The sequence below is a fragment of the Oncorhynchus nerka genome, linkage group LG25 (genome assembly GCF_034236695.1).
Source record: "Oncorhynchus nerka isolate Pitt River linkage group LG25, Oner_Uvic_2.0, whole genome shotgun sequence".
Taxonomy (NCBI): Eukaryota; Metazoa; Chordata; class Actinopteri; order Salmoniformes; family Salmonidae; genus Oncorhynchus; species Oncorhynchus nerka.
The window spans coordinates 48294409-48310832 of record NC_088420.1 but is presented as its reverse complement, the minus strand read 5'-3'; the positions used below and the strand labels follow the sequence as shown (position 1 = coordinate 48310832).

Genomic DNA, 16424 nt, shown 5'->3' with positions numbered 1-16424 from the left:
ACATTTCTTTTTCTTTTTTTGTTTCTTTTTTGAATTTCACCCCCTTTTTTCTCCCCAATTTCGTGGTATCCATTTGTTAGTAGTTACTATCTTGTCTCATCGCTACAACTCCCGTACGGGCTCGGGAGAGACGAAGGTCGAAAGTCATGTGTCCTCCGAAACACAACCCAACCTAGCCGCACTGCTTCTTAATACAGCGCACATCCAACCCGGAAGTCAGCCGCACCAATGTGTCGGAGGAAACACCGTGCACCTGGCGACCTTGTTAGCGTGCACTGCGCCCGGCCCGCGCTGGAGCGCGATGAGACAAGGATATCCCTACCGGCCAAATCCTCCCTAACCCGGACAACGCTAGGCCAATTATGTGTCGCCCCACGGACCTCCCGGTCACGGCCGGCTGTGACAGAGCCTGGGCGCGAACCCAGAGTCTCTGGTGGCACAATACATGCAAATAAAGGTGAATCTGAAAGAACTGATAGGCATATTGCTTACACCGGTCATGGACTGGCTTACAGGCTGTCCAGACTCCAGTCCTTCCAGATCAGTGAGCACTGAAGAGATTGAGAGCAGGGCATGGTGGCAACAAATCAACTGGTAATACAGTAGTATTACTAGTAGTACTAGCAGTATACTGTGCACTTTACTGTAGTGAATTTTAATCACCGCCCTCCTGTCCCACAGGAGACTTTGCGTCTTGCCAGGCATTCGTTAATAAGAAGGTATTCTTAATTGACCTGCCTGTTAAATTAAAAAAAAAAAAAATACAAATAAAGTGAGTGTCTGAATGTGTCCCCCTACTGCTGAAATATGGATCTCTATGCAGACGAACACAAGGCACGTTACGTTTGTTGCATACTGCCCGCCATGCATTATCTCACACTTGCTGACAGATGTATAAATGTATAAATCGAGCACAGAGCCATGCAATCTCCATAGACAAACATCGGCAGTTGAATGGCCTTACTGAAGAGCTCAGTGACTTTCAACATGGCACCGTCATAGAATGCCACATTTCCAACAAGTCAGTTCAACTTTTTGCTCTGTTAGAGCTGCCCCGGTCAACTGGAAGTGCTATTATTGTGAAGTGGAAATGTCTAGGAACAACAACGGCTCAGCCGAGAAGTGGTAGTCTACATAAGCTCACAGATTGGAACTGGCGAGTGCTGAAGCGCTTAAAAATCATCTATGTTTGCAACACTCATTGTCGAGTTCCAAACTGCCTCTGGAAGTAACATAAGTACTGTTTGTTTGTCGGGAGTTTCATGAAATGGGTTTCCATGGCCGAGCAGCTGCACACAAGCCTAAGATCAATATGCACAATGCCACGAATCGGCTGGAGTGGTGTAAAGCTCGCCACCGTTGGACTCTGGCGCAGTAGAAACGCGTCCTCTGGAGTGATGAATCGCACTTCCTCATCTGGCAGTCCAACGGACAAATCTGGGTTTGGCGGATGCCAGGAGAACGCTACCTGCCCCAGTACCAAGTGTACAGTTTGGTGCAAGAGGAATAATGGTCTGGGGCTGTTTTTCATGGTCCAGGCTCCTTCGTTTCAGTGAAGGGAAACCTTAACATGACAACATACAATGACATTCTAGACGATTCTGCGCTTCCAACTTTGTGGCAACAGTTTGGGGAAGGCCGTTTCCTGTTTCAGCATAACAATGCTCCTGTGCACAAAGCGAGGTCCATACAGAAATGGTTAGTTGAGATTGGTGTGGAAGAACTTGACTGGCCTGTACAGAGCCCTGACCTCAACCCCAACGACGACAGAGCCAGGCCAAATCGGCCAACATCAGTGTCGAGCCTCACGAATGCTCGTGGCTGAATGGACGCAATTCCAGGGAGCAATGTTCCAACATCTAATGGAAAGCCTTCCCAGAAGAGTGGAGGCTGTTATAGCAGCAAAAGGGGAGGACCAACTCCATATTAATGCCAATGATTTTAGAATGAGATACTCGACGAGCAGGTGTTCTTTACCTGCTTTACAGTAGCCATGGATGACTTTAGACATTAAATTCAAGTGATCTAAGAGTAGCTATCACGTCAATGGTATTTGTCAATGCAAAATATCTTAGCCAGTCTTACTGATGCATGTTGAAGTTGGACTGAGAATAAATAATGAAAACATTGCTTAAAAATATTTTATTTACAGGCCACATTGGGATACAGAAATAAACGTTCAAAGATTACAGTGTCAAAAGACTTAAGCTTATTTCGTTTTGAAAGATCACAACCTATAGCCGTTGAAACAAGCAATCTGCAGAATAGAAAGACATACCATGACCAACAATACTTCACACAAATGGAAAACTGATCTAAAATGCAGTCAAATAAATACTGTACAATTAATAGTAGCCTTCTGGATATTAGGACCCTGCCAGCAGGCCAGTAATGCCATGCATGATCAAACATGTTGGATGCTGAAAAGTTAAACAGTTGAGTAACTGGAAAGCAACTCATGAGCTTTGCTTCTAAGAAGCTTTGTCTTTTTGTTATTGTTGTTTACAAGGGCTGGGAGTAGGTGAAGTCAAGTTTCTCTGATTGAATCTCTACAGCATATATAGGCAACCGCAAATGGCTAAATAGCTAGACAGGAGCGCAGCACAATTAACATGAGGGTGTAGAGTAAGTCAGTCAAAGATGGGAACTCGGTTCTGGGTGGGTGGCACTTAAAGCTATTTGACATGCTTAAACCTGGAAGTTAGTGCAATATGTCTTGCCAGGTAGCACACGAGAATAGTGAAGATTTAGTGATGGCTTAATTTTACTTGGGGTCCCCTCTTTTGGCATGCTCTGTGCCAAATGAAATAAATGTTTTTATATTCAAAAGAGATTGCTTCCTTTGGGTCAACCTAAATATTTGAAGTTCTTAGTCTAGAAACAGTCACCATCAAACAGCCCTGAGCAGTCGTAACTTTGTCCACCATTCACGGTTTGAAGTGACAACAATTAACATGAAAAAGAAAACACGATTTTGGAATGAAAGTTGGAGACAGGCTACATAATTCCATTTCTATAAAAAAGGACTCAAGGGTACAACTAAAAGGGTTCTTAGTGACACTTGTAATATCAACTACACATTTAAAAAAAAGAAGAAAAAAAAGAAAAAAAAAAGTGAATAGATCAATGATCAGAAAATGTGTCCAAGATGATGTGTCATTTCATGTTGCTTATCAAAACAAACGTTTCTTAAGTCAAGAGCATGGGTCCCTGAGAAAGACACAAACTGGAGAAATCTCTCACTACAAATGTAAGAGGTCTTTCAAGCCATTCATGGTGCTCACATTTTTGGCATTATCACCAAAAAAAGACCAATTCAAAATCCAACCTGAGGTCTTTCAAGCCAATATGAGGGTATATATAGTGACAGGGAAAATAAGCATACCCTTTAACAATAACTGGATCAGTAGACTTAATTGCAAACTTCTGTCACTTAAAGAAAAAAATCCACTCTTTTTTAAAATTAGTCCACTGTTGATACAGTCCCAAAATGTTTTGCATGTCAGCAGTCAAGTTTTCAAGATTGCTTCTTAAAATCCTAAGTGTCACTTGATGCCGCAAGTGCTTCTTGAAAATTTGCTTCTTGAAAATCCTATCTTGAAAACTTGACTGCTGACATGCAAAACATTTTGGGACGGTATCAACAGTGGACCAATGACAAAAAAAAGCCAAAAACAGTTGAGTGGATTTTTCCTTTGACACGTTTATAAAAAAATAAATATTCTTTCAATTTCATACAAACAGCCAAATGTTCTTAACCAATCTTTTTTAATCAAAGTATCATACTTAGCCCAACTAGAAGATAGGAAATGTGTATAATCTTTTGTAGATTTTTGCTGAAATCCACCCATACAAATGTAAGAGGCAAAGTATACAACATCTTAGGGAAGAAAATCCCACATCCGTTACACTATCTATCGTAACAGGATTGTCATAGTCATTAACTCCCCCCCTCATTACAGAATTCAATACCAGCAAAAGAAACAGAACAATAAACACCAAAAGAGAAAGTGAAATAAATTATGGATAACTTATTTTCTGTAAATAAATTCTGTACATTTTTTACTTTATATAAAAGCTTTTTGCAATTTCAGAAACCTTTAATAATAACAGCACTCTCAAGCTCCTGCCCTAATTTGACCAATAGATGGCACCAAAGGAACACATTTGATATGTTCAACTATAGAGTGATCAACTATAGAGCAATAAGGCTCATAACTCTTTTAGTAAACAGAAGCAGTACTCTTAATGTGGTGGGAGAGGTATTTTTTGGAATGGCTTAATGCATTATGATTCATAGATAGCTTTTTACATACTGGGAGGCTGATAAGGCAAGGTGACTAGAGTGCTGCATCAAAATATCTCCCCCCTCTCTCAAATGCAATCACTGTTGTGATCGTGACAGGAGGCTAGGCAAAAAGGATAGCATGAATATACACTATAGCACCATTTCAAATTTGTTCCAACACCATAGCACCATTCTTGCTCTTCAGTCAGACTAACACAAGACAATCTCCCAAAGAGGTGATGAAAACCAGGTAGCAGAAAGCAGCATCTTCACTTGCCATTCTCGACTTAAGCACAACATGTTTTGCTTGTCGTGGCATAACAAGTAGTGTTGGTTGGAAGGGCTAGTGCAAGCCTTGGGTAAAGCACCAGCCAAAACAGATACAAAAGCGTGTGGCTCAGATGCAAAGTTGTTGTATCAAAAGACGTCATTTAAATTCCCACTGCCATGCATCTTTGGACAATCCTGTGTTGTTGCGGTGCTTCAACTCTGAAACAAAGCCAAATGTACTGTCTCTCTCTTTTGATGACTAGAACATATACAATCCAATGTCACTGCTGAGAATCCATGCAGTTGTTTTTACAGCGGAACCATCACTTCACCATGGCAAACGGTGCGCTCGCTCGTGTCTTTGTCATCTAGCATGTGGAGTCAGTGATTCAGGGCAGTCCATCCAAGCGATGATTTTTGATAGAATGTGAGAGTTGAAGCTGAAAGAGACGCATCCTCAGTATATGGGCAGGGGTTGAGTTGTTCCTTAAAGTTTTTACTGGGGACATAATGGTCTTGAGTGCTATAGCAAAAAGTGGTTGTTCCTGCTCAGCTTGAGAATCTTCCCCAGTCTCTGCTTGGTGGTGGCCATACCTTTCTTAGGACGTTTTCCTGAGAAGAAGAAACATTGCACAGAGATCAATAACAAAAGGAGGAGGGAGAAGAAGAATGCTACACTCATTTCAACTACTATAGATTAACTAGGTCAAATACAAATATGGAGTCAAACCTTTAGTCGCTTGATTACTGATGGGTGGGGTGTTTGGGGGACCTCTTGGAGGGGTGCAGGGGGGGTGACAGAGTGGTCTCACAGTACTGATAGTCAGTCCCTGGGCTGGGGTCCAGGCAGAGGGGGCTAGAGGCAGCCCGAGAGGGGCTCTGGTCCCCCCAGGCCTCGCTGCTGTTACTCCCACTGCTCTGACTGTCCATGAAGTTCTTGTTCTCCTGGATCCTCTGGCTGAGTTCAGCTCGACACTCCTTACGCATATGCTGCTGGGCCCTCCGCTCATCCTAAAGGACAGGGAGACATTGTTACTTTACATTAGATCCCAACTTGTTACCTAGAGAGGAAGATTAGTCATTCCAATACAGAGTGAGTGATTCTGATGTCCTCTCAAAATAGAGACGTCAGTCTTTAGAGGTGTCGGCATCAGCATGTGGAGTCATGACCCATTCAACCTTGGCTATTGTCATTACCTGAAGGCTCAGTGTGGAGTTGCTGTCTGAATCCTGGCTCTCCTCCCCTGACGCAGGCTCTCTTTCACCTACAGGACAACCACAGGGAAAGTTTACTTAATCTGAAATGGATTGAATTAGGTCCTTAGTCAAATTGAGACCTTGATGTTTATAAGAATTTCAGGACTGTAGCGCACCACAGTCAGGGGAGCGATGGGCTGGGCTGGACCACCAGGGCTCCTGGGCAGTGCTACTCTCCTCTGGTCGCTGAGGGTACAGCAGCCCTGCCATGGACAGCATGCCCTCAACAGCCTCCTCTTCTGTGGTTGGCGAGGTAGGATGTTCTCTACAAAGGCCAGCAAGTAAAGGAACAACTTCATTTAATTTCTTAACTCAACTGGATAATGAATGATTCATGCATGACTCCTCAGCCACTGTGGCTAATGTAATACTAATGTTTCCCCATTGGATTCCTATTGCATTGCATACAGAATGCGTAGAACAAGAAGGCCATTTGGTCCATTTATCCATGCGTCCCCGTACCCTTTGAGTGGTTTGTGTTGGTGGCTGAGGGCCTGGCTGGCCTGCTGCAGGTCCGTCACACTGCCTGTGCCTCGCTCCGTCCTGCACAGCTCCTTATCCTCCTCATCTGAGCTCCCTGAATCCTTCCCAGAGTCCCTTTTCTGCACAAGGTCACACAGATGTGTCAGCCTTTATAACTTAAAAACTCTTCCTCTGTGTGAAGGAGAGACCGGGCCCTTTGGGGAGGAAGTGCGATTAGTTACCTGTGTAGAGCAACGCTCTTCGGACTCAGAGTCTGAGATGTCGGAGTACACCGCGGTTCCTTTCCTCAGATCGGAATTCACTCTTTCGAAAAACTCTGAGGAAAAAAAAGAGAAGGATGAATTACATATCTCTGCAATGGAATTTTAACTTTTCATTTGAATTCTCTGGCATTCAAAGATGAGCCTACCTAAACCGTTGATTGACAGCCGGTGACTTGACCAGTTAGACTCACTGCTGAGAGAGCTCGGTATCTCCCCTCTCTCTGGGTCTCTGTGCTGTTCCTGCATGGTGTCATTGATTTCTGTTTTCACCAGGACCCCTCCCAACTGGTGGCCACCAGTCCTCTCACATTCCCACACCGGACTATTCTTCACCTTGGTGTGACAACGCTCATCTCTGTGCACACATACACACACTAGTAAGAAGGGGAGAAAAAGCCTGGAGGCAAACAACAGAATTTGGCACTGAAAGGCATTTTATCTCATTTTATTTAGGCAAAATGTTGATGTAAGTGGTGAGTTGAAACATGTAAAGATTGCATAGTGCAGGTGGTCCATCCGAACATGTTTAGGCTGCACAACACCAGCTCTGTGTTGTAACATGTAAAGATCGCAGCCAGTAACGTGAGCATTATCAAAGCCAACCGGAGGTGTTGGATGGTGAGTAGAGCGAGTCACTGCTCTACCTGTTGGGAGGTGATGCATGACTGAGGACTTAGCGTGCGAGCAGAGAGATGCCGGCTGGCAGAGGAACCATTAACCCAGGCTCCAGATCCTTGGCTCCTTCCCTGAAAAGGTCACAGGCAGCCGGGGGCCAAGGGTGCCAGGGAGGGGGTGGGGTTCTTCTGGCTCACCTGATAATCCGCCCGTGGCACATCACCAGACGTAGGTTGTTGTCCAGGCTCCGCTCCACAGCTGCAGCAGATGCCACAGATGCCTTGTTGAACTTGGCCGTCACCGTGGAGCTGAACGGGGCATCCTGCGAAAAGAACATAGAGATTTACTTTAACAAAAGTTGATAATTAACCTAGCCTCAGTGTAGGAGTTGCACATTGGGTTAGACCAAAGCAGCATGGGGGAGATGGTAGTGTGTCAGTACCCTCACCTCCTCAAAGGGTCCCACTTCCAGCCTCTTGAGCACCTGTCGCGTGTGCAGCTCCAGGATCTCCAGGTTGGAGGGCGTCTTGGGCGCGTGGTGATGATGGTGGTGGTGCCGTAGCCGTCTGGCAGTCCTGCGAGCATGATGGCTAGCCCGGTCCAGAGTCGACCGCGTCAGCAGGCATCCTCCACTTCCCTGAGATTTCATTGGCTTGCTACCTCCAGCACCACTCTGCTGCTCCTCCTGTGGTTAAGAAGAGATACTAGTCAGTACAGAACCAGAACGCTGCAATAACCAGCTTGAAAGAAACACAGTGCCTTTGACCTGGTACTTAGAAAAGAGAAAAATGGAAATAAAAAAAGAATGAGGGACAGCCATTTACTCGGAACACAAATTCTTTAGAATCAGCTCCAAGTCGTCACATAACAGCTTGAGGCCCTCTCTCCCAGCCCCGTCACAAGGCCTTACCTCCAGGTAGCGGATTTCCTTTGAGAGTTCTTTAATTAGACGGTTGGGTCTGATATGGTCCGGGACCTCGCTGGCCGGCTCTGTGACCTGAGGAGAGGCAGAGAGCGTTGGGACAATGAGGGATCGTACAGTCTGTCTGCAGATGGTGGTTACAGTTTCCCAGCCTGGTCTTAGTCATACCACCACATTGGATACAACCTGCCCACTATTGACCTTTATAGAAGGAGCCCAATGTAGATGACATTAGAATGTATATAATGTGACCAAACGTCCTATTCTGTAGTCAGATGTTACACGCACAAAAGAAGCTGATTTGGCGTCTACAATAAGGTTTCCTGTAGTATCTTACCTCTCGCTTCAGCCAGTTCTTCAGTGCAGTAATCAAGGCTTTCACTCCTTCTGTCAGGTAGGCTGGGGGCTGGCAGTTATCCTCTCGTAACTCTGAGAAGCCAGGAATCATATGAGAAGGATGTCAAAAAAGGGGACATCACCGACACAGCAACAAACTCTTCCTCCAAGTTGTATTTCTCTCACCCTTTAGAGTCTCCAGTAGATTCTTTGCCACATACCAGCAGATGGCCTCAAAGTAAGGGAATTTGAATAGGTCAGGAGTCTTCAACCGCCGCTCCATCTCATAACACCTGTAGTTGAGGATGCAGCAACCGAGGTCAAACACACACACACACAACGCTGAGACCCATCACAGTGAAACCACCACTTCATTGCTGGCCATTAAAAAGAGCAGAAGGTAAGAGCGGTGTATTTAGCCATTCATTTCAATGTTATTGCTCTACAAAAGTAAAGAAAGGCAACAGAATGAGCAGAGGACAGAGGGTTTTCTGGGTGCTCACCTGAGCTGCATGCCTATGTTGAGATTGTGGAGGAAGTTCCCTCCGAACGCCATGCAGTCCTGAGAGGTGAGAACAGCATGGATCCATCCTGGGGAACACAGAGGAGGATAGACCACATCAACAGCTGACCCACAGATGTGGAGCAAAAGGCCAGTAGCAGGCAGAAGACAAACATGCAATAAATCCAACATTTCATTTGGGATTCTTGTTCTCCAGCTGTGTTTCAGCCACATCAAAGGGTTTAGGAAATGGTTGAAAAACCTTCCACGTTGCAGCAGCGCATCCAGAGGCTTGACGATGCTGGGCTGGGAGGCCCTAAACATTATAAATGCCCGGCCATGGAGGGTGCACAGAGAGCTGCTGTGGCCCCAGCAGAGAGAGGACGGGAGCCACTCAAGTGATTATATGGATGGCTGATAACGGTTGGGGTCCTCTCTCATCCGCTGCCTGTCTGCTACATATCAGCCATCAAGAGCCCAACCGTGTGACCTTCCCTACCAGGGGCTTTTGGCTTCCCGCAATAAACCATTTCAGAAATGGTATTTATGGTACAGCAGGGCAATGTGAATGCAGTTCATGAAATCATAATTTGTACATTCATCCAAAAGCAGGTGGGCCCATGCTGATGGATCATCGTGCCACAGTTAAAATGATCAAATACTCTTTACTAAAAAATGAACGTTCATTTTTGACATCAGGAAATAGACACAGATTTGTTGTATTTGTACAATGACATTTTCCTCTGGGGAATGGTGGTTTTATGTGTTTATGTACTGAGGACCTGTGTGCGTGTATGTGTATGTGTGTGTGTGTGTGTGTGTAACCCAATATGGAACTGGGCCAGGGCTCTCTCCCAGCAGGGAGCCACTAAGAATCTCACGCTCTCAGTGTCTGCTAGCATCATCAGTCCAGAGACCTTTCACATCCCCAGCAATCCAACTGGGAAAAGCAGCCTCGTGGGAAGCTGTGTTGTTTCCCTCAAGTCAAAAAAAGTGTCACTATAAATAACTTGGAAATCTGCTTCTCCACCCTGTGGCTAGAGAAACTGGATCAAATAATTAAATATGCCCTTTTACATGATGTGCATCAATTCATTTTGGCGTGTCATCACCTATTTGACTTGCCATGTAATCGAAAGACCATATATATATATATAGTGTAGGGAAGTTCTGTGAACAACAGTGGGCGTCATGTGGTGCTATTGTCCTCGGTGACATAGGAGGTCCACTCAGGCCCTTCAGAGCGCACAGTGGAAGACACAAATAACACAGGTCTTCCTGTGAGGCGCTATATCAAAGGCTAGCTGCTCCGCTCAGTGCTAAATGGAAAAGCAGCTTTACGGCTTGTGTTTTTGAATGCCCTTGTGTCTGCAGCAGAGCGTTGGAAATATAGTGCTGTACACGAGGAATGTTGCAACAGTAGAGCAACTTAAACCCTTTGAACTCAGACAAGTTCCTTTAAAAAAAAAAAAAAACAGACTTTGTCCTGTGGTGGAAAAGGAGACCGCTGCTTCTCGTAGCTTCTCCTAACCTGTCGGGATGAGGACAGTGGTTCCCTCCGGCACCACACACTTGTAGCACTTGTCCACCTTGTCGCCGAAGAACACCTCGCTCTGGTTGGGGGAGGAACTCCACGCCTCGTATAGTGCAAGATTAGCCTGGGTCGGCTTGATCAAGTAGAAGATCTTCTCTCCCTTCGGGACAGAGAAGAAAAAATATATATATATATTTTTTAAATTAGCAGAACATTATTCCAGTGCAATGGAATTATTAATAATACAAAACAATTTACACAAGTGTATCTGGAGGGGGAGATTTTCGGAGGAAGGCAAATTAACAAGACCCAGCATGTAGTCAGTGGTGCTACAGTAAAACACTTGAGGGGTGACAAACCTCAGGAGAAGCATGAGGATATTCAAGCTGGGCTGTCAGACTACATAGTCAACGCAAAAACGCCCTGAAGAAGACTATAAACAACTCTGGTGCCTAAAACCCTAGCACATTTTACAAAAGGGATACACTGCTGTCTGTGAAGATATAAATCATGCTGAGCATAGCAATTCCACAGCTTACCCAGAGTACGTGGTACCACACGGATGTGCCTCCGAAGTCTATGTGGAAGTCTGTGTAGCTGTCCTTCACCCCCATCAGGCAGTACTTCTGGACAAAAGGCTTGGGGAAGAAGGAGTCATCTGGCCAGTAGTTCTCAACCCAGGACATCTTCTGAGCGATATCAGGCACCACCACCAGCTCTGCCATCCTGAGAGGATATAAAGGAGTGTTTAGGGAAGTTCTACCAGTAAAGGCTGATTCGTTTTTTAACGCTACTCATCTTTCAATACACCTATTACTGCACTCTAATAAGGCAGTATTGTTCATCACGTTACACAGCTTCATATCTATCCATCACTGTTCACCAAATTAACCAGGCATTTACCAAGAAGATTCATTTAATATAACGCATTTCTCCCCACCTCTTTGCCAATTTAGATTTGGTTTATTCTACCAGCTGTGCAGCTTCTCTGTGTAGCCCACGCAGCACAGTAGGAAGGAAACTGCACAAAATGGACTATAATGTTGGGGATAAAATTCGGAATTACACAATTTCATGTGTACAACATCTAAAGACCTGCATCACTATACTGAGAGGTTTGTCGTTTTTAAAATGATATATTTTGGTGTTTTTTGAGCCTTAGTTCCTGTTTTCCCATACCGCAGAACAAGCAATGAGGAAGTTTATTGCGGGTGGGGTAAGTTTCTCAAAACCAAGTGAAATCGGGAAAAAAAATAAGTGTCTGGACCCTTCTATAATATTCCATTTACATAACAAATAGGATCATTCTAAATGGTGAAAATTCGGTGAATCCTAAAAATATGTAAGTGAATCCAAATTATACAATGATCAAAGCAGTAGCAGGATATATGTGTTAATAGCGAAAAGTAACCAATACTTACTTGGTGTCTGAAAACTCCAGACTGATCACGTTCAGCACCTTTGGCCGATAAGATTTGTAGTAATACTTGACGAACTCTCGAAGCTTCATTTTGCTGTCTGCCTGCCTGGCAACATCAATGACATCCACAATTTTGTCACCACCTGCAAGAAAGTAATGCTTCAGCTTAGAATATGGTTTCTGTGATGCAGAAAGTAGTCTGGAGGAAGTTCAAGATGGGATGGGACAGGCATTAACACTTGTAGAATGTAGTATGTTAAGTAAGGACAGGGGCCAGGTGGATTTGATATGATATTACAGCATCGCCCCATTACTGCACAGTACTACTGACCAATACATGCTAAACCTGCCTTCTAAAAATACTATAATATATTGAAATCTACCAGGGATACTCACAGGTCCAATCCACCACCCTCACCCCAGCCCAGACAGAGGGCCAGCCAGAGACAGACTACAGTTCTCATGCGCAGATGTCCAATGATGGAGGGTGCAAGGAGTGAAGCTTGCTGACATTTTCAGAATCCCCATAATACTCCTGAAGGAAGTGCATTGAAACATTCAAGGCAATCTCTCCGCATCCCATTACTGTCCTTCCATTGATGGAAGCTGGAGGAGCCTAGTAAGGGTTGGCTAATGTCTTTCATGTGTGTCGATAACACCACCTGTGTACAGCTGGCAAACTGCAAAAAAAAAAAAAATGGCAGTGGGGGAGTTGTGAACAGACTTGCAGTTAACACAGGGCATGACAGGACAGCTGGTGGCTGTGCAAGGACAGCCCTGTTTGGCCCTGCTGGCCACCACCTGATGAAAGGGAACAGCTGGAGGCAGAGCAGCCTCACATACAGAGAACAGCCAGAGGAGCACTAGTGTACAGATGGGAAGGGGAGCTGCCTGGGCGTAGAACCACCAACGACAAGTTGGCGCAAAAAAAATCTCTCCAGCCACCAATGTCCTGGGCGAATATTTATGGTCCTCATTTTAGCAATTATCTTTCCATCCAGTGACACAGTCACAGGTCTCCTGGAGAATAGACAGGGCGGTGCTGGTCCCAGGTCTGAGGTACTTGGAAAGTGTGATGTTAAAACCATGCCCCAAAAGGACAAAAGACACTTTACAACAGGTTTGCCATTAGGGTAAATGGAGAGACGGCCATGGAAAAAACATATTGTTCAATACTTACAGGTCCCTGCTGAGCCTAGCAGGCAGAGTGCCAACTGAGGTGAATGGATGAGCTTGGGCAGCTGGCCTGTGGTGAATGCTTGGTTAAGCACGGGGCATTTAAACATTGTGAATATGAACAATGTTAAAGAATATTTTCCAACTAATAAACCCACAAAAGAGACCCACACATTAATACATTAAACCATTTGACGGTCATTGTCAGGCTGACACCTCAACCTAGACTGATAACTCCACAGGCTTATGCCTAATCCAAGGAGCTTTCAGGAGTCCAAGAGCCATGAAAACCACAACATATCACTGTGAGAGTGGAAGACTGTTCTTCTGCCAGTGACAAATAATATGCTGCTCAGAAACAGAGGAGTGGGCAGAATGTCTCTGACACACATCTCTGACACAGATGTGAGATCGAATTTGGAGCCTGAGTTCCCAAAAAGGAGGACCATACCATTAATCTTTTCTAATATCTACAGTTCGAATATCACACCATGACTGTGGGCATGAAAGAAAAAAACACAGAGACACAATAAATCCCATGCTAAGAAAAACAATGGCCAGTGCTTCACTTTTAGTAGTCTTCTGGTTATGGTAATATGATACACTGGTCACAGGGACAAATTCTCAGGTTAGCAGCAATAGTGGGACAGTTTTGTCTCCACTTTTTCTGTTTGTGTAGACAGAAGGAGCAGAGTGAACGTAATTTGAACCTAAAGGAAACTTAGCCGGACATAAACCTGAGATGTCTGATAATGTACCGGGGATGTAAGGGGATCTCATAAGTACCAGACTCTCAATAGTGGAGAGAGGTGATAAACCACGGTGCTCCGTAAGCTAAGCCACTTTTAGCGACACACTTATTTCATTATTGGTGGATTAATGTAACATGTAAAAAGGTGGACCCAGTGAACCTCTCAGCTCTGTGAACTGAGATGGTCCCGAGGCGCATTAAGTTACAGTAATGTACAGACACGTTACACGGCAAGCACTTAGGATTAATATTTAACCCTCGACAAGATGCTCAGCTAGCATCTCATTAACAAACACGTTTGATTAAACATCCCACTCAGCGGTAAACGGTCCAGAAATGTCTAGAGAGCTGGTGTACATAGAAACAGAACATTAGCACACTGAAACAATTCTTTTGAAAATGGGTCTGTTTAGAAAATAAGTATGTCACAGTAAAATGTACACAAAGAAAACAAAGGCACCAAAACAGCACACTCGGTGAGAGAGGGCTCCATTTTAACAAACCTAATGTAATGGTAAATCTTAGTGCTGGTGGTAGCGTTGAAGGTTCTGGGGTGTATCAGAAATATTATGATTATAGCTATTTTCACAGCGGGAATTATGGGCGCAATAGCTGGCGGTGGCAAAAAAGGGCTGGGTTTTGATGAATAAATTAGTTGCAGGTGTGTCGAGGCTTGGCCCTTCACTGGCCAATGAGAACATGCTTCATGGCTAAATATGTGGTTGCTTCAAGTTGTGTATTTAAAGTATTTTTATATCAACTACAAATCGAATGTTAGTCCGTAATAAATAGCCTACAGAAACAAAATGCAGGCCTATCCCATATTAGATAATTATGTTGAACATGTTTGCAATCCACATTGTTCTAAGTAGGGTAATTGCATGGCTTCAATAAAAAAAATATATATATATTTTAAAACATAGCATTCAAACTGATATAGGCCTACTGTAAATTGCCTTGTCTGAGCTATGCCAAACATTACACAATATTAAAGAAGACCTAAAAAGACAGTGAATGATTCTAATAAAACAACTTGTTTTAAGTAGGCTGTGTCTAAATACAGTTACAGGCACCTTAATTGCTCCCCGTGGGCATATAATATTATGACAACGTAGACCAGGGATAGTTTTACCCATATCTACACTTTTAAAAAGAACTGGAAACAGATCCAATGTAAAGATAAAAGGGGTGGGGGGGGGTCCACTTACTGCACCCAAATATAATGTTTTATAAACATCATGGAACCATGTTAGAGATCATTTTCGCACCTCTCCAAACATAGCAGACAGCTTCTAAAATGCATTGCATGCGAGCCATGCATTCGAACAAAGCCATGGACAGTGAATCCTTCTAATAAGTTTGGTTTTTAATCCAATTAAACTAAAACAAGCAATATGTTTTTTTTAAACGGCAACTATATTTCTAAATAGGATGGGGTCAGAATCATGATATCAAAAATTGCATCTCTCGTTCCATGAACAGGCACACGTAGGCCTAAGGCCAAGAGCTTTTTGGCAGGAGTAGCCTATAATGTTTGTCCTATCCATTGAAGATATACCTAGGCTACTATTTAATAAACTATACAATAGCCTAACCCTACAACAGTTACAACAGTTATAACAAACATGTAGCCTATCTAGTGTTCTACATTAAATTGGCTTCAACATGGAAGTCTTAGGCTATAGACTAGGGGTATTCAACTCTTACCCAAGGAGGTCCGCACTACTGCTGGTTTTCAATAACTAATTGCACCCACTACTCCAGTGTTGAGTATGAGGGCGTCTCCCGAGTGCCGCAACAGTCTAAGGCACGGCATTGCAGTGCTAGAGGGGTCACTACAGACCGGGTTCGATCCCAGGCTGTGTCGTAGCCGGCCGCGACCGGGAGACCCATGAGGCGGCGCTCAATTGGCCCAGCTTCGTCCGGGTTATGGGACGTTTTGGCCAGCCGGGATGTCCTTGTCCCATCTCACTCTAGTGACTCCTGTGGCGGGCCGGGAGCATGCACGCTGACACGGTCGCTGTACGGTGTTTCCTCCGAGACATTGGTACGGCTGGCTTCTGGGTTAAGCGAGCAGAGTGTCAAAAAGCAGCGTGGCTTGGTGGGGTCTTGTTTCGGCGGACACATGGCTCTCGACCTTTGCAGTGATGGAACAAGACTAACTACCAATTGGATATCACAAAATTGGGGAGAAAAATAATATTTTTTTATACCTTTGAGTGCTCTTCGTAAATGCATTGCATGTTCAAACCACTAAGCCAACCATCACAGTTGATATGGACAGTAGTAACTTTGCCACGTGAAAGGTAAACAAACAGGCAAATATAGCCTACATGCGGATCCAGAACCATGGACAGTGATAGGAATTCCCGCGATTTGACAGAAATCCAACAAGGTAAAGTGGAAGAGGCATTTTTTGATAGCAGTCTTTTTAAAATAACTTGATGATCCTAAACAGGCTTCCTACAGTCACTGTCACCTTTAATGCAGAGTCCATACATTTCATAGAAGATGGAGAAAAATAAATGAAAATGGGGGATTTCATTAACTCTTTTGCTGATTATGATATTTTCAATAAGCCTACTGTGTGCGCCTCCGCTGACAAAT

The 16424-nt window shown here is 44.2% G+C and overlaps 1 protein-coding gene across 1 annotated transcript in view; it reads right to left on the bottom strand.

Moving 5' to 3' along the window:
* Positions 1-2127: 2127 nt before the first annotated feature.
* kdm7ab (lysine (K)-specific demethylase 7Ab) overlaps positions 2128-16424 on the bottom strand; it is a 47719-nt gene continuing 33422 nt past the window's right edge. Inside the window, 17 exon segments of the mRNA XM_065009812.1 lie at positions 2128-5170; positions 5289-5329; positions 5331-5569; positions 5756-5823; positions 5932-6080; positions 6278-6417; positions 6520-6614; positions 6753-6916; positions 7374-7498; positions 7625-7861; positions 8087-8173; positions 8436-8527; positions 8621-8727; positions 8938-9025; positions 10468-10630; positions 11010-11196; positions 11892-12033. Coding sequence (XP_064865884.1) covers positions 5082-5170; positions 5289-5329; positions 5331-5569; positions 5756-5823; positions 5932-6080; positions 6278-6417; positions 6520-6614; positions 6753-6916; positions 7374-7498; positions 7625-7861; positions 8087-8173; positions 8436-8527; positions 8621-8727; positions 8938-9025; positions 10468-10630; positions 11010-11196; positions 11892-12033 — 2213 coding nt within the window. The 3' untranslated portion in view covers positions 2128-5081.